At 39.4% G+C, this 18,276-nt stretch overlaps 1 protein-coding gene and 1 pseudogene across 1 annotated transcript; both read left to right on the plus strand.

Annotated features, from left to right (window-relative positions):
* Positions 1-4,037, plus strand: LOC122079607 (annotated as a pseudogene).
* Positions 4,038-14,728: 10,691 nt separating this feature from the next.
* Positions 14,729-17,987, plus strand: LOC122079612 (potassium transporter 5-like). Its single transcript, XM_042646228.1, has 9 exons — positions 14,729-14,863; positions 15,024-15,255; positions 15,346-15,594; positions 15,829-15,879; positions 16,029-16,289; positions 16,398-16,450; positions 16,543-16,657; positions 16,749-17,003; positions 17,095-17,987. The coding sequence occupies exons 1-9, from the start codon at positions 14,729-14,731 to the stop codon at positions 17,985-17,987; spliced, it is 2,244 nt and encodes a 747-aa protein (XP_042502162.1).
* Positions 17,988-18,276: the final 289 nt, after the last annotated feature.

Raw genomic sequence — 18,276 nt, forward strand, 5'->3', positions numbered from 1 at the left:
ATGGAAGGAATTCCAGCAAGCAAGGATGGACAAGGGAAGGATCAGAAAGTGTTTAGCCGCAAGGATTCCCTCCACATGGAAGCCGGAATAGTCTCTAACCTGCCCGGCAAAAGCCAAAAGGTGGTCTCAAAATCTAAGCCTTTCTCTGCTAGTTTATTATTACATGCATATATATATGAACTTTGGTTATTTGATCAGTTTCTTCTCGATCTTTTCTGTTGCAGAAATCGAATTGGGGAAGGAATTTGATCTTGGCATTCCAGTGCGTTGGAGTTGTGTATGGAGATGTCGGCACATCTCTATTGGTGTATGATGTCTTGTATTCCGTCGCAGTTTATTCCAGGGAGTACTGGTGCAGCACCTAGACAGTCAGGACGACGGTCCCGCTAGCCGGTTAGCGGGCCGTGGGGGTTGCAAGGGGGGCAGGAGGCCCCCTTGCATAGCAGGAAGTGTAGGGGGGCGCAGTTTTATTTGAGGGCAATTGTAGTTTAATTCGGATTAGGGTTTTTTCTCGCTATATATTTGTAGCGAGGGTTTCTTTCTCTGTAATGCAAGCAATACTGAGGGGTGTGAGGACGAGTGCTGTAACCCTATTCTCCATTGATAGTGAAGCAGGATCTCATCTCACCGGGGACGTAGGCAACCTTGCCGAACCTCATAAAATCCGTGTGCATTATTTGTTTTGTTTTTCCATTATCTTCTGCATCGTTTTAGGGTTGCGTTTCCACACATCTCCACTGTATACGTATAACACTGTGTTCCCAACCAAAGGCAGCCTCAGTAACACACAAGACTTACTTGGCGTGTTGTCTCTCATCTATTACACACTCACACTTATAACCTTAATTAAGTATTGTTTTATCGTGTTATATGCCAACGACAATGGTGATGGTAATTAAGCAATTCATTTCAATTTGTTTCATTTTATTCATATATGGATCTAGCTAGCAATGAAGCAAGTGCAGGAACTAAAAGGGGATTCATATGTTGTTGTAGGGGGGACTTTCGGGGTTTATGCCAAGATATGCCGCCATGTTAAGGTGAGTTTAATTCCAAATTATTAGAAAGAGGATGCAAACCTGTCCAACTATAGTGTGGAAGTCCCTACTGGGAATACAAGGAGAGGTCAGTATATAAAAGAGTTGATGGAGCATAGTAAAACAGTTCGTGTCGCGCTGTTCATGTGTGCTATCGTCGGTACTTCCATGGTGATTGCAGATGGTGTTATTACTCCAGTAACTTCAGGTCTGTCATTCTATGTATTCTCTGTATCTTTGACAGAATTAAATTAGTGAACTATCCTCCACCACATTTCTAATTAGATATTTAGAAGAGAGAGAGAGAGAGAGAGAGAGAGAGAGAGAGAGAGAGAGAGAGAGAGAGAGAGCTTGTTGATCATCTTATCTAGGTGGAATCCCTAACCTTACTTGACTAATTTTTTGCTGATACTTGTAAAATTTCAACTTTGTTTTTGTTTTTTAGTGCTTTCTGCAGTGGGTGGACTCCTGGTACCAGTGCCAACACTTAGGGCCCGTTTGATAACGCATCAAGAAACCCGTTTCTGCCGTTTCTGTTTCCAGAAACAGCAGAAACGGAGCAAAAAACGTTTGATAAAACTGTTTCGTTTCACTTATTTTTATAAATAGAAATAGAAATTTTTACTTATTTATGATTCAAGAAACGACCCAGGCGAAACAAGTTCAACTTGTTTCGCCGTTTCTGGAAATGACTTGTGGCAATTCTTTCACTGGTTACCGTCGACTTCTAAAAACATGACTTATCAAACACCTTCAATTCCGTTTTTTTTTCTAGAAACGGAAATTTATGTTTCTACCGTTTCTTGAAACAGAAATGGCAGAAACGTTATCAAACGGGCCCTTAGTCAAGGTACTCTGGCTTATAACTATTATAAATACTCAGATCTTGATCCAAGTCCAATCTGAATTCAACTCTATATATTAAAATCTGAAAATGATAATCATTATAAACAGTACTATTGCAACTACTTGTGTTAATCTTTTCCCAAGTCAATGTTTAAGAATTTCATCATATGGGTTTGCTGGAATATTATTGGATGATCTAATCTGAAAGTATTATTGAATTCCCTACGTGTCATCGTTGGAATTTCTATAGTGATCTTGATCCTTCTCTTCCTATTTCAACGATTCGGAACCGACAAAGTTGGCTTTACATTTTCACCTCTGATCCTCCTATGGTTTGCTTTCATTGCTGGCATCGGTGTCTACAACATTATCGTACATGATTATACTGTTTTACGTGCTGTCAATCCATACTACATCATTGATTATTTCAAAAGAAATGGTACAACTGCATATTATTCTCTTGGAGGGGTTATTTTGTGCATCACAGGTGAGTAATTAACCTAAACCCTAGCTTGTTCCTTTGATTGATTTCCGCTGATCACTATATCTCTGATGATGTTTTGAAACATCCAGGAACGGAAGCAATGTTTGCAGATTTGGGTCACTTCAGTGTCCCAGCCATTCAAGTATGTAGAGTGCATAAACTCCTATTTTAACTCATCAGGATCACATCCCACAAAATCTGCTAATTTCAGTTGTTTTAATTACTTTTTCTTCACAGATTAGTTTCACTGGAGTTGTGTATCCTGCATTACTGTTGGCTTACAGTGGGCAAGCTTCATATCTCTCTAAATATCCCGAAAATGTCACAACTTCTTTCTATTCCAGTATTCCTAGTAAGTGGAATGAGTACATACATACCCTAGAAGTCTTAATTATTTCCTATTTTTAACTACCTAACCATGCTTTCTTTCAAATGGTGACAGCTCCATTATTCTGGCCACAATTTGTCATATCAGTTTTAGCAGCTATTATTGCAAGCCAAGCTATGATATCAGCATCGTTCTCAATCATAGCTCAATCCCAAAGTCTGGGATGCTTCCCAAGGGTTAAGGTGGTTCACACTTCAAAGAAATATGAAGGACAGGTTTACATCCCTGAGGTTAACTATGCACTCATGATCACTACCGTCGCTCTGACAGCCATCTTCCGAAATACAGTAGCAATCAACTTTGCATATGGAAAATTAAGCACTAAATTACATTCCTTTCGAAGCTGGGATGATGCATATATATATGTATAACATGGTATGTATCTTTGATGATTAATGCAGGTATTTGTGTGGTTACTGTGATGGTTATCACAACATCTTTGGTTAGCCTCATAATGCTTGTCATATGGAAGATATCAGTTATCTGGATCAGTCTCTTCTTCGTGATTTTCGCTTCAATAGAGCTAATCTATCTATCCTCTACTGTAACTAAGTTTGTACAAGGTGGATGGCTTCCACTGGCGTTTGCCGTAACTCTAGTGACCATTATGTGGACAAGGCATTAAGTTCACACTCAGAGATACAAGTTCGAGCTGGAAAACAAGGTCTCCAGTGATTATATAAGAGATATAGTTGCAGACCCAAATATAAATAGGGTCCCAGGAATAGGACTTCTATGTTCTGATCTTGTCCAAGGTATCCCACCCATATTTCCCCATTACATTTCAAACATACCATCCATCCATTCAGTTCTAGTGTTTCTCTCGGTAAAGCAAATCCCAGTGAGTACAGTGGCATTGGATGAACGTTTTCTATTCCGTCAGGTTGAGCCCCGAGAGTCTCAGTTGTTCCGTTGTGTTGTTCGATATGGTTATAAGGATGTCGTTGCTAAACCGGAGGATTTTGAGGAAGAGCTTGTTAAGAACTTGAAAGAATTTGTTCAAAATGAAAGTTTTATGCACAACGAGGAATTAATCAACTCTTCTGGCCAAAGTGTAAGTGCCGAAGATGAGACACAGTTTATTGACAGAGCAATGGAGAATGGGGTGGTTTAGCTCTTGGGAGAACCAGATGTCATTGCAAAACCTAATTCCTCTTTCTTCAAAAGGTTCATTGTGAATCATGCCTATAGCTTCTTGAGGAGGAACTTCAGACAAGCAAAGGACTTGATGTTCATCCCCCCGGCTAGAATTCTCAAGGTTGGAATGGTATATGAGATATGAGATTATTGCCATGGTCTGGTCTGGCCTGTTCTGGACTAGACTTCCCTGAGCTGCATGCACATGATTCATAGATATTAGTGTAGTGTTGAGCCTTGAAAGATATGAAGCGAATAAGATCATGTATGCGAATTAATCCAAATAAAGATGTGTGTGTGTGTTTTTTTTTTCTTTTGTTCTTTTGTTCTTTTGTGAATTGGCTTGAAATATGTTGAGAGCCCGGTGTGTGTGATAAATGTGATGATGAGAGGTATTTATTATACGTAAAATGGATTAATTCTTCTTCTTTAACTGAATTTATATGAAGGAATCAGTTCTGATGACAAGAAACAATTTATTGATTTTGGCAATGAAATGGCCAACTCCGACCACCTTGATATGTCTACCTTAGATCTGCACACAATAGAATAAATGACATAGGAAGATCTATGAGCACCAGAAGGAACTCTCTGACGCCTAAGTCAATGTTACTCGAAAAACTGATGAAGAAAAAATGGGGTTCCATCCATTCATAACGAAAAGCTAGAGTCTCACCAATACTTGGAGATCTAAAAGGGATTATGGATTCCAGTGGAGAGGGTTCAAAATCAAGTTTGTGAACATCCCCACATACTAGATGTCTTCTACATGGCAAGATGATACCCATGACACATGCATCCTTATCAGGGAATATTGTGTTATCTCATTCTGGGTAACTCAATATTCCACTGTCTCTCTTTTAGAAAGTCTACATCACATGTGCTATTCATGGAAACATTATATTGTGTATGAGTCATTCTTAGTCACATACCATTAACTGATTAGGGTTACCACCTCTTGTAAATAAAACATCATTATCAATGAAATACAACACAAGAATTCACAATCAAAATACTGTGCTAGCATGGTATCAAGAGCCACAAAGGCCAAAGCCCTCTAGCCCTAGTCGGCCTTCTCTTCTTCATCCCTCCCTCCTTCTCTCCCTCTTTCACATCGATCCTTGGCATCATGTCCATCACGCCTCCACTAGATGAGCATTCAGCCACCTCGGGTGTCACCACTAACCCCTCTCCTTCTCCCTCATATGGTTCAGCGCACCATTTTCTTTCCTTGTGTCTCACCTCTTCCAACTTTCTTCTATGGAAGGAGCAGGTCGTCCGCTTTCTAATTGGCCAGGACCTGTATGGTCATATTGATGGAACCAAGCCGTGACCTACCGATGCTACTAGTGCTACTGCATGGCGTCTTCAGGATGCTTGTCTCATGAGAATGCTTATTGCGTCACTCTCTGAATCCATTCTACCTCTCATTCTTGGCAAAGAGAACAACAAGGATATATGGACTGCCCTTCGTACAACTTTCGGTTCAGCCTCTGCAACGTGTCTACTCTCCCTTCATATCAGCCTTCAACAGATCACTCAAAAGCATGATTAATATGTGACTGATTTTCTTCAACGTGCCAAGACCCTCGCCTATGAACTTGCTGTGGTAGGGAAACCTCTTCAACCAGAGGACTTCAATGTTCGTATTTTTCGTGGTCAACATGAGGACCTTCAGGACATCGTCTCCTCACTACTTGGGTGGCCAGAGCCCATCTCCTACTCAGATCTGTACGGTTTCCTTTTTAGCCATAAATGCATTCGTTCCTTCAATAAAGTAACCCTATCTAACATAACCGCTTCTGATGGTTCTATGACTGCCAACACTGCTCAAAAGTATGGATCCTCCCCTTCGGTCAACACCACCTCTGGTCCTCCCTCCTCTGGCCGGGGTAACTCTAGAGGTTGTGGGGGTAGGGGTGGTCGTGGTGGTTGTGGTCATGGTTGTGGTCGTGGTCGTGGTCGTAGTGGTGCTGCTCAAGGTGGCGGTCTATGGTGCTCTATTTGTCAGCGTATGAGCTACTCCACTGCCACATGTTACTATCGTCCCCCTGACCTACCTTACCCATAACATTACCAAAACCAACACTCTCCTTATAACCCCTCTCCTACCAATCCCTACCACCAACCAGTAGCCTATTATACCAATCCCTATCCTCCTCTCCTTCCGTACCCACCCCAACAGTCATCCAGTACTTGGTATCCTGACATCGGAGCCTCTCATCATGTTACCCCAGACCTACACTCTCTCTCCTCATACGACACCTATGCTGGCCAAGATCAACTGCATGTGGGAAATGGTAAGGGTTTGCTCATTCACCATGTTGGTAACTTGTCTCTATCCTCTAATAATTCTAAGCTTTTTTTTTTTTTTTTCGCTTATCTAATGTCCTTCATGTCCAGGCCATTTCGAAACCATTACTTTCGGTTCAGAAATTTGCCTGAGACAACCATGTCTTCTTTGAATTTCACCCATCTCACTTTCTTGTCAATGATCAGGTGACCAAGGCAACACTTCTTTCCGGACCGAGTAGTGGAGGTCTCTACATCGTTAATTCCAGTTCCCCCTCTCCTAGTGTCCACATTGCTGAACGTATGTCCATTGATGGGTGGCATTAGCATTTGGGTCATCCACATAAGCGTCTTTTGCATTATATGCTTAAGGTTAATAAATTTCCGTGTCAATCCACATGGCTTAGTCGTCTCTGTGCTGCTTGTCAGCTTGGCAAGGCTTCTCGTCTTTCTTTAGGCCCTTCCCCCTCTCATAGCTTGTCTCCCTTAGATTTAGTTTATAGTGATGTTTGGGGTCCATTTGCGACTGCATCCGTGGATGGTCACCGTTTTTTTGTAATTATTGTGGATGATAACATGAATTTTATTTGGTTTTTTTCCTCTTGTTCATAAATCTGAGGTTTTTTCAACTTTTGTGCAATTTCAAAATTTAGTTTGGCATCAGTTTTCTCATAAAATCAAAGCTGTCCAAACGGACTGGGGTGGAGAATTTCGAACTCTTCCCACCTTCTTTTCCAAGTTGGGGATTTTCCGTAGAATTGCATGCCTTCACACCCATGAGCAACAGGGTTCCGTTGAGAGAAGACACCGCCACATTGTTGAGACAGGTCTCTCCCTGCTTGTCCATGGGTTTGTGCCAATGAAAATTTGGCACTATGCTTTTGAGTCAGCTGTCTTTCTTATTAATCGGATGCCATCCAAAGTCTCTCAGAACACTTCTCCCTTTGAGTTAGTAAATCACAAATCACCTGACTATGGGTTCTTACGTGTCTTCGATTGCACTTGCTTCCCTTTCTTACGTCCTTATGATCATCACAAAACTGACTTTCGGTCTGCAAAGTGTGTTTTTCTTGGTTATAGTCCTCGTCACATTGGATATCGGTGTCTAGATCTCTCCACTAATCGGACTTATATTGCTCGTCATGTTTGCTTTGACGAATCTTCTTTTTCATGTCGTTCCTCCTCCATACTTGTTCCACCACCCATCCACCCTCCTCCATCACAGATGCCTTGGGCATCATTGCCCATTCGGCCTCACCTATCTCCCTCTACACCTAACGTCCCACCCTTCCCAACACCTCCCTTACCTGTGCTACCACCCACGTCACCTCCCATTCCTCCAATGGGTAGCTCTTTTTCGCTTCAGTCCCCTCCTCCCATGCCCTTACCCTTACAATCTCCCACCACACCTGGTCTGGCCTCACCATCTTCCCCGCCCCTATGCACTCGACCCCTAACCAATCTCTATAACTCCCCATCAGTGCCTTTGGCTCCCTCACCTATTCCATTGGGTCTGCAACTAGCCTCCTCCCCACCCACACCACCAGCCCCACCTACCATACTGCACAGAATGTAGCTGCGGCCTCTCCCCAACCCACCTCATGCCATCACCTCTTCTCCCTCCAACCTTGAACCCACCTGCTTCTCCCAAGCAAAGAAATCCCCTGAGTGGCGTGCTACTATGATAGAAGAGTTCAATGCTCTCATACGGAATCACACCTGGTCCCTTGTTCCTCGCACCTCTGCTATGAACCTCGTTGGTTGCAAATGGGTGTACCAAATAAAAAGAAAATCAGACAGTTCTCTTGAGTGCTACAAAGCACGTCTGGTTGCTAGAGGCTTTCACCGCCAACTGGGTATTGATTTCACAGATACATTCAGCCCTATTGTGAAACCCACCATAGTGAGGTCAGTCCTAACAATTGTCAAGGGTGGCCTGTTCGTTAATTGGATGTACACAATGATTTCTTCATGGCATTCTCTTTGATGAGGTATTTATGACTGAGCAGCCTGGGTTTGAAGATCTCACCCATCCAACTCATGTTTGCAAGCTCCACCATTCCCTATATGGCCTCAAGCAAGCCCCACGGGCATGGTTCCACAGACTCTCTCAGTACCTCACTCGAATTGGGTTTTTTGCTTCTCAGACAGATCCCTATCTCTTTATTTATAAAAAGGGAACTATAACAGCTTATATATTGGTGTATGTTAATGTTATTCTTGTCACAGAGGGCAGTGCTTCGTTTATATTTGATCTCTTGGGCAAGCTTTCCACAGAATTCTCTATCAAGGACTTGAGGCCTATTAATTTTTTTCTTGGCATCGAAGCTTTGCCTCATTCCAAGGGCATCGTCCTGTCTCAGTCTTGCTACATTTCAGATCTGCTAACACGGGCAGCCATGGTTGATTGCAAGACCATACAGACCCCTATTTCCACCACCCCTAAGCCTTCTGCGCAAGGGGGTGCTCTGATGGCTGATGCGACTAAATAACGATCTCTTGTTGGTGCCCTTCAGTACATCACCTTGACATGGCCTGATGTCTCATTCTCTGTGAAGGAAGCTTCTCAATCTATGCATGCCCCAACTGATGACGATTGGTCACTGGTGAAGCGCATCTTGCGCTATCTCAAGCTTACTCGCACGCATGGTCTTCTCTTGGAACAGTCCTCAGATGTAACCCTTCAAGCCTACTCTGATGCAGATTGGGCTGACAGTAGTGCTGATAGATGCTCTACTGGTGGGTATGCGATCTTTTTAGGCCCCAACTTGATATCCTGGAACTCCAAGAAGCAGAAAACTGTGGCGAGGTCTTCCATTGAGGTTGAATATAAAGCTTTAGCCGATGCCTCTGCTGAGCTTATCTGGCTTGAAGCTCTGTTCAATGAACTTGGTTTTCCATTGCGCGGTCCTCCAATTCTCTGGTGTGACAATATCGGGCCTACCTATCTCTCTGCAAACACGGTCTTTCATGCCCAGACCAAACATGTGGAAATTGATTTCCACTTTGTTCGTGAGCGAGTCGCCAATCGCCTGCTCTCAGTTCAATTCATCTCCACCGATGACCAGCTAGCTGATATATTCACCAAAGGGTTACCTACAACCCGTTTTCAATTCATGTCGGACAAGTTGAAGATTCGACCTTCTGACTCTCCAACTTGAGGGGCTGTATCAGGGAATATTGTGTTATCCCTTTCTGGGTAACTCATTATTCCACTCTTTCTCTTTTGGAAAGTCTATATCACATGTGCTATTCATGGAAACATTATATTGTGTATGAGTCATTCTTAGTCACATACCATTAACCGATTAGGGCTACCACCTCTTGTATATAAAACATCATTATCAATGAAATACAACACAAGAATTCACAATCAAAATACTGTGTTAGCAATCCTTCAAACATATATAAAACAGTGAGTTTAAATTAATGCAATACAGTGAGTTCAATACCACCAATATGGACCAATACATATCGATAACAATATCAATATCGAAACTGGCCAATACCCAATTCATTACTGTGCAGTAAAACCATGATCATGAGAGCTCCATCCGGGTGAAATGTGTTTAAATTAATGCAATAGAGAATAGTTTAAAAAGATTTCTGGATATTTTTCATGCCTCTCTTATCGATTGTGTGGGTCTTTCACTAGTTTACTCTCGTCTATCTAACTATGTGGGATTTCTATTGACACAATCATTTCTCATGCCCCAATTATTGTAATGTGAGTTGTTCCTCGCACATTGTCAACATGGAATCTTGTACCTTAAAAAAATTTATATAATCTTGGAAGTACATTCCAGTTAAAAAAAAAAAAAAAAAACCTAAATATTACTATTTTTGGCAACGTTCACTAATCCGTTTAATGTGCAGCCCTAAAAGAGATGAAACAAATAAGATCATTTGCAGGCTTAATCCAAATAAATCAATGTATTCTTTTTCTTCTGTAAATTGGCATGAAATGTGTTGAGAGCCTAGTGTGTGATGAATGATGATGATAGGCATTTATTTTATGTAAAATGGATTAATTGTTCTCTATTAACCGAATTTATAAAGGATTTAGTTCTGATGAGGAACAATTAATTGATTATTACAGTGAAATGTTATTTTAGTGTTTAACCTCTATAGGGATCCTAGGATATGAAGCAATATGCACGAGGCTCTTGGTATTGCAGGGTCTAAGGAAGGCCATAACCTGTGCAATTTTATCCCTATATTTTGCAAAGAGCTTGTGTTTTTTTTTTTTTTTTTTTTTTTTTTTTTTTTTTTTTTTTTTTTTTTTAAACTCAAACACATGACAATTAAATGACAATGGAGTAACCTTGCCATTGTACCAATGTCCGATTTTTTTTTTGGTGAATGTACCGATGTCCGATGAAGTTTCCTGTGCACCCTTACTTAAAAGATGGCAAACTTTATTTCATGAAGTCACTCATGTGGCCATGCCCGTAGGAGTTCGATCTGACAACAATAAACTTTGTCAAAGATCAAAACCCCAGTTATAAATTTTGGGGCACAAAATTCCGCAACTATAGAGTACGATTTTTCCTAATTTAATCTGCAATTAAAGACGTAACAATTAGGTAGAAAAATTGCCCTAAATCCACAACAATAACCACTGCAGAGATTTTTGAACTTTTTATTGCAAAAAAAAAAAAAAAATCTTTATTGTAGTGGCTTTGCGAAGAGGTTGTTTCATGATTCAGACCCATCATCATTAAATTACATTGAAGTAACCTTACCATTGCACCAAGGCCCGACCAAGTAGCCTATGGCCCTACTTAGAAAATGGCAATCCGATCCTCTACTTTATAAAGTGATCCATGCGGGTATGCTATTAGGAGTCCAATCCAATAACAACAATAAGCTCGGTCTGAGATCCTAATAAATTTGCATTTAATGTAATTCAATTTTTTAACAAGACCAAGCCAGGGCCAAGATACCTCAGCCTGACCTTGGACCCGGGACAAATTGGGCTGGGTCTGACTAAGCCGTAGTGACCTCAAGCTAAGCCTGGGTTTTAAAAAACCCATCGCAGCCTTGTTGCACCCCCTATACCCAAATATTAGTAATTTAAGAGCAAGTTGGGTCCTTACCTAAGTTCCAAATGTTTGATGGAATGCACAGGGAGCTTATGAGCATGGTTTTTCTTAGTTGCATTGAAGGCATATTACCTCGCATGTTGGTGACGAGGCATCGTGGTGCCGTGGAGGAATACTTAAAAGGGGTCGAGGCATTTCGAGATTGAATCTATTCATGTGGGAAGATGGAAAACAAATAATACAGAGTCGTTATCTATTTTTTGCTAAAGGTCAGCAAAGTATATTATATAAAAGAAAAAAAAAAAAAGTTTACAAAAGAGCCTTTAGATCTCTATTCCATCTTCGGCATGGTCATCAGCAGAACAAAAAATCAAAGTTAAAAAAACAGAACAAATTACATGAAATGAAATCTTGGCCTATGCTGGGAATCCCACTCTAGATCAAAAGTGATGAATGTGGGAGCCATATCTCAAGTAGTTGAAGTTATTGATGCGGCTGCATGCTTTGCCAACTTGTCAACCACTGTATTTATTTCTTTGTAGTAGTGGGAGATCATCCAAGAAATGTTATCCAAGTATCCTTTGTAAGACCACCACTGTTGTTGATAGCACCAAGGAATGACTTGATTTTTTATACTAGTCACCACTGCTTGGGAATCACTTTCGATCCATAACTTGGTCACTCCTTTTGTCGCAGATATCTTGAGACCATGGAAAAATGTTGCAGACTCTGCCATGAAGTTGGTCCCAATACCTTCATATATTGCATAGCAACCCCAATTTCTACCATTTTCATTTCTGATGATACCTCCTGCTTCTGAGCAACCTGGATTTCCCAAAGAACATCCATCATTATTGAGCTTATAATATCCTGGTGGTGGCGCACTCCAACTTAGCTCAATGATCCGATTAGCTTTTGGTCTTGCAGTCCTTACCTTTAATTTCTTAGACCCACAAATGATGTCCTCCCTTTGGAAGGAAACTAAATTAACTCCAATTTAATGGCAGGTTTGCCGAGATCATTCTGTAGGTGTCAACTTACGCTATTAGGGAAACTGTTCGGTACTCACCAGAAAAACTAGCTGAAACTTGTCTATGGACTCTTGTTATATGCTATTGTTTATATACAATATGCACCTAAATTTATCCAATTTAGGAGATTTAACTCATCTTTGTTAAATTATGAATCTAATTAAGTAAGTTAAAATGAAAATTTAATCCTAATTTCCAACCCTAAGTTAGGTATGAGACTGCTTTATGAGTTCTAAGACGAAATCCCAATTTAATTAATATTTCTATAAAATAAAAATTATTATTATTTTACCCTAATTCTAAGGCCAGATCCCAAGTCCAACTTTGAAAATTAATCAAAACACCTAAACTAGATTTAATGCAATGTAAAATGCAACAACATCTAGCTTATGGAAAAATTAAACACCACATATTCAAAAACATTTTTTTTTTTTTTTTTTGGGTTGAAACTAAGATATGCTTTAAAAACATTTAAATTGTGAAAAGAACCTGATAAAAATGTTCACAAAAATAGGGCAATAAAATAATGGTAAAATTATAAAACTGCCCTTCATGCTTAAAAATGCGAAAGTACTGCATGTGGAATAAATCCAAAGTAGTCTTGAATCTTGATTTCACTTGTACCCCCACCGCTGGCAATGATTCCATCCTCAATTCTTGTTTTTAAAAGCTTGATTGTAATTGTTTTGGCTACAAACAGATTAACCATTAAATAATTATGCGAAAATAAAATAACATAACCATTTAATATTCTAAAATTTTCTATCAAAAAAAAATCTGAAAAATAATCTTACATACTGATATATAACATGGGCTCAAAATGACCAAGTAAGGCTATCCTAGAAGTTTAGATTCAATTTGGAAAGGTTCATTTGGATATCACGTTAGGCTTTGACCTGACTAGTTCCGCGGGTCCATACTCACTCCATAGCTATATGGATCGGGTCATACCGAAGTTGAATGAAAACTATTCAATTATTACAGAAAGCAGTGAAGAGCACTAAACATCTCCGTGTGAGTGGCCCCAAGGAGGTAAGATGATTCGAATTCAGAACCACACGCTTCTTGAGGCGAAGGTCCCTTGCCAACTTGGGTACCCCTTGGGTTCCCTTTTCAGTCGATTACCAGTTCAGATTTGGAAAAAAAAAAAAAAAAAAAACAATGGCTTGGACTACCAATACATAGGTGGAAGGTATATCATTGAATGAGGCTTTGAGAATTAATATTGCTTGGTCCATCGAACCTTTTGGATTTCTGAGTAATCAGGTATTCTTTTTCTAAACCAACAATGTACCCTACACCTATGCTAGAGATTTTTTTTATTTTATTTTATTTTTTAAAAGATATATCATTCCCTAGTCACTTGGAAAATTAACATAAGGGAGAAGGTTCTCTGTGCAAGTAGGTAATCTACGGGTCGGGTTCTTCTGTAGTACTCTACGCCATCTTATATTTATTTTTTTAATATTTATTTCTCACTTAAAAAAATAATATAATAATACAATATGTGGAGATGTAACATACGCCTTAGACTCAACCCTTTATATATATATTCTCTTAAAACTAGAGGAAAAATCTTCAATAATGGAAATATAGAAATAAACAAAGAGACCTGAGACCGTGTGCCTATCCACACAATGTCCAATTCGCCCTAATCATCTGAGCAACCCATGCTGCGCTAGTCTCTCTGAAGATTAGTCGAGGTACATGTAAGCTAGCCCGGACATCTTGGTTAACAAAAAAAAAAAAAAAAAAAAAAAGAGTCATGGATCACAATTTTATGTATATACAATATGCATTGCCAGTATGTAGGCATGATCCATGCATCACTTCTCGAGGGGAGATGAACAAGTAGGAATAGGCATGTGCATTCTACCTTTTTAATAACATAAAATAATTATACTGAAATTTCTACCAAAAAATAAAATTTTATACTGAAATAATAGAATTTCTTTTATTATATTATTATCATTGAAAAAATCAAGCCAAATTGAACGGTCAAAGGAGCTTATATTTTATCTAAACTTTGGAATTTTATAATGGAATGTACGGATGAAATGAGAACCATTCAACTTTAGCTGAAAGCAGTGAAGAGCATTAAACACCCCGTGTGAGTGGTCCAATGTGTGCTTAGTGACAGTCGAACTTAGGACGCCTAAGTTTACGAATCGCATCTTAGTCATAGGTTGAATGGATAGAAGTCTTGCTCAAGTAATGCATCCTTTTAAAGATAGCTATCTGGTGCAGGGCTAATGGGTCCTTGCCTCCTTGGTTACTCTATCCATGCAAGTTGAAAAAAAACGGTAAAAATCTAACAGTTACTTGCACCAAGAAGAAATACATGTCAGCGTTTCATCATATGTTCTAGACTTTTTTTTTTTTTTAAACCTATAAAAGGGCCAGGGGAGAGAGGGAAGACAGGCTCAGAACATCAGGACAAGACAAGGACAAAGTAGTGTTAAGGACTAATGGCAGATACAGTGGAGGGATTTCCAGCAAGAAAGGATGGACAAGGGAAGATTCAGAAAGTGTTTAGCCGCATAGATTCGCTTCAGTTGGAGGCTGGAAGAGTCTCCAACCTGTCCAACAATGACCAACAAAAGGTCTCACAATCTCAGCCTTACTCTGCTAATTTATCATTTGATCAGTTTCTTCTCTATCTTTGCTATTGGTTTCTGGTTTGAATTCGCGATTTTTCATTAATAAAGGTTGTTGTACATGTGTTTAATTTGATGGGGAATGCAATGATGGACGTATGAGCAGAAAGCAAATTGGGGAAGGCATTTGATCTTGGCATTCCAGTGCGTTGGAGTTGTGTATGGAGACGTCGGTACATCTCCACTCTATGTGTATAACACTGTGTTCCCAACCACAGGCAGCCTCAGTAACACACAAGACTTACTTGGAGTCTTGTCTCTCATCTATTACACTCTCACACTTATAACCTTGATTAAATATTGTTTTATAGTCTTATATGCCAACGACAATGGTGATGGTAATTAAGCAATTCATTTCATCTCTTTCATTTCTTTCATTCCTATACATATGGAAACAGAAATAAAAGGGGATTCTTATGTTGTTGTAGGGGGAACTTTCGCGGTTTATTCCAAGATATGCCGCTACGTTAAGGTGAGTTTAATTCCAAATTATCAGAAAGAAGATGCAACACTGTCCAACTATAGCGTAGACGTCCCTTCCTGGAATACAAAGAGAGCTCAGTATATAAAAGAGATAATGGAGCATAGCCGAGTAGTTCGTGTTGCACTGTTCATGTGTGCTATTGTTGGTACTTCCATGGTGATGGCAGATGGTGTTATTACTCCAGTAACTTCAGGTTTGTCATTCTTCTGTCTTATTAATTTTGATGATTTTAGAACTATACTCTGTATCTTTGGCAGAATTAAATTTGTGAACTATCCTTCACCACATTCCAAATTAGGTATAGAGATCAGAGAGAGGGAGAGAGAGAGAGCCTGTTGATCATCATATCTTAGTGGAATCCTCAACCTTAATTGACTAATTTTTTGCTGATACTCATAAAATTTGAACTTTTGTTTTTGTTTTTCAGTGCTTTCTGCAGTGGGTGGAATCCTGGTACCAGTGCCAACACGTAGTCAAGGTACTCATCTTGGTTATAACTCTCATAAATACTCAGATCTTGGTCCAGGTCCAATCTGAATTCAACTCTATATATTAAAATCTGAAATGATAAGTCATTATATACAGTATTGCAACGATTTGTGTTAATCTTTTCCTTGGATTCTCCAGGTGTTGTTGTTGGAGTTTCTATAGTGATCTTGATCCTTCTTTTTCTATTTCAACAATTTGGAACCGACAAAGTTGGTTTTACATTTTCACCTATAATCCTCCTATGGTTTGCTTTCATTGGTGGCATCGGTCTCTACAACCTGATCAAATATGATTATACTGTTTTACGTGCTGTCAATCCATACTACATCTATGATTATTTCAGAAGAAATGGCTTGGCTGCATATTATTCTCTTGGAGGGGTTGTTTTGTGCATCACAGGTTAGTAATTAACCTAAAACCTAGCTCGCTCCTTTGATTTTCTCTGATGAAATCAAAATGTTACCAATAAGTCAAACCACATCTCTTCTAATGTTTCGAAACATACAGGAACGGAAGCAATGTTTGCAGACTTGGGTCACTTCAGTGTCCCAGCCATTCAAGTATGTAGAGTGCATAAACTCTTATCTAACTCATCAGGATCACATCCCAGAAACTCTGCTAATTCGGTTGTTTAATTACTTTTTCTTCTCAGATTAGTTTCACCGGAGTTGTGTATCCTGCATTACTATTGGCTTACAGTGGGCAAGCTTCATACCTCACTAAATATCCCGGAAATGTCACAACTTCTTTCTATTCCAGTATTCCTAGTAAGTGGAATGAGTACATACATACCCTAGAAGTCTTTAATTATTTCGTGTTTTTAACTTCCTAACCATGCTTTCTTTCAAATGATGATAGCTCCATTATTCTGGCCACAATTTGTCATATCAGTTTTAGCAGCTATTATTGCAAGCCAAGCTATGATATCTGCATCATTCGCAATCATATCTCAATCCCAAAGTCTGGGATGCTTCCCAAGGATTAAGGTGGTTCACACTTCAAAGAAATATGAAGGGCAGGTTTACATCCCTGAGGTTAACTATGCACTCATGGTCACTACCGTCGCTCTAACAGCCATCTTCCAAAATACAGTAGCAATCAACAATGCATATGGTAAATTAAGTACTAAATTACATTCCTTTCAAAGCTGTGGATGATGCATATATATAAATAACATGGTGTGTATCTTTGATGATTAATGCAGGTATTTGTGTGGTTACTGTGATGATAATCACAACATCTTTGGTTAGCCTTATAATGCTTGTCATATGGAAGATATCCATTATATGGATCAGCCTCTTCTTCGTGATTTTCGGTTCAATAGAGCTATTCTATCTATCCTCTGCAGTAACTAAGTTTGTACAAGGCGGATGGATTCCACTGGCATTTGCTGTAATTCTTGTGACCATTATGTGGACATGGCATTACGTTCACACTCAGAGATACAAGTTCGAGCTGGAAAACAAAGTCTCCAGTGATTATATAAGAGATATAGTTGCAGACCCAAATATAAATAGGGTCCCAGGAATAGGACTTCTATGTTCTGATCTTGTCCAAGGTATCCCACCCATATTTTCCCATTACATTTCAAACATACCATCCATCCATTCAGTTCTAGTGTTTCTCTCGGTAAAGCAAATCCCAGTGAGTACAGTAGCATTGGAGGTACGTTTTCTATTCCGTCAGGTTGAGCCCAGGGAGTCTCAGATGTTCCGTTGTGTTGTTCGGTATGGCTATAAGGATGTCGTCGTTAAACCGGAGGATTTCGAGGAAGAGCTTGTTAAGAACTTGAAAGAATTTGTTCGAAATGAAAATTTTATGCACAATGAGGAATTATTGAACTCTTCTGGCCAATTCAGTGGATCAATTGTTAGTGCTGAAGATGAGACACAGTTCATTGACAAAGCAATGGAGAATGGGGTGGTGTACCTCTTGGGTGAACCAGAAGTGATTACAACACCTAATTCCTCTTTCTTCAAAAGGTTCATTGTCAATTATGCTTATAGCTTCTTGAGGAGGAACTTCAGGCAAGCAAAGGACTTGATGTTCATCCCCCCGACTAGAATTCTCAAGGTCGGAATGGTATATGAGATATGAGTTTATTGCCCATGGTCTGGTCTGCTCTGGACTAGACTTCCCTTAGTTGCATGGACATGATTCATATATTAGTCAAGTGTTGAGCCCTGAAAGAGATGAAGCGAATAAGATCATGTATGCAGATTAATCCAAATAAAGATGTGTGTTTTTTTGTTTTTGGTTTGTTTGTTTGTTTTTTTGTTTTTTTTTTGTTTTTTGTTTTTGTTTTTTGTTTTTAGTTTTTGTTTTTGTTTTTGTTTTTGTTTTTGTTTTTGTTTTTTTTTTTTTGTGAATTGGATTGAAATATGTT

Source organism: Macadamia integrifolia, chromosome 1 (genome assembly GCF_013358625.1).
Source record: "Macadamia integrifolia cultivar HAES 741 chromosome 1, SCU_Mint_v3, whole genome shotgun sequence".
Lineage (NCBI taxonomy): Eukaryota > Viridiplantae > Streptophyta > Magnoliopsida > Proteales > Proteaceae > Macadamia > Macadamia integrifolia.

What these genes read in the sequence shown, in the direction of transcription:
- LOC122079612 (XM_042646228.1), top strand. Translation starts at nt 14,729, where the DNA reads ATGGCAGATACAGTGGAGGGATTTCCAGCAAGAAAGGATGGACAAGGG. An exon ending in GGTTGTTTTGTGCATCACAG is followed by an intron (nt 16,290 to 16,397) that starts GTTAGTAATTAA and finishes CGAAACATACAG; the next exon opens with GAACGGAAGCAATGTTTGCA. An exon ending in TTTCTATTCCAGTATTCCTA is followed by an intron (nt 16,658 to 16,748) that starts GTAAGTGGAATG and finishes AAATGATGATAG; the next exon opens with CTCCATTATTCTGGCCACAA.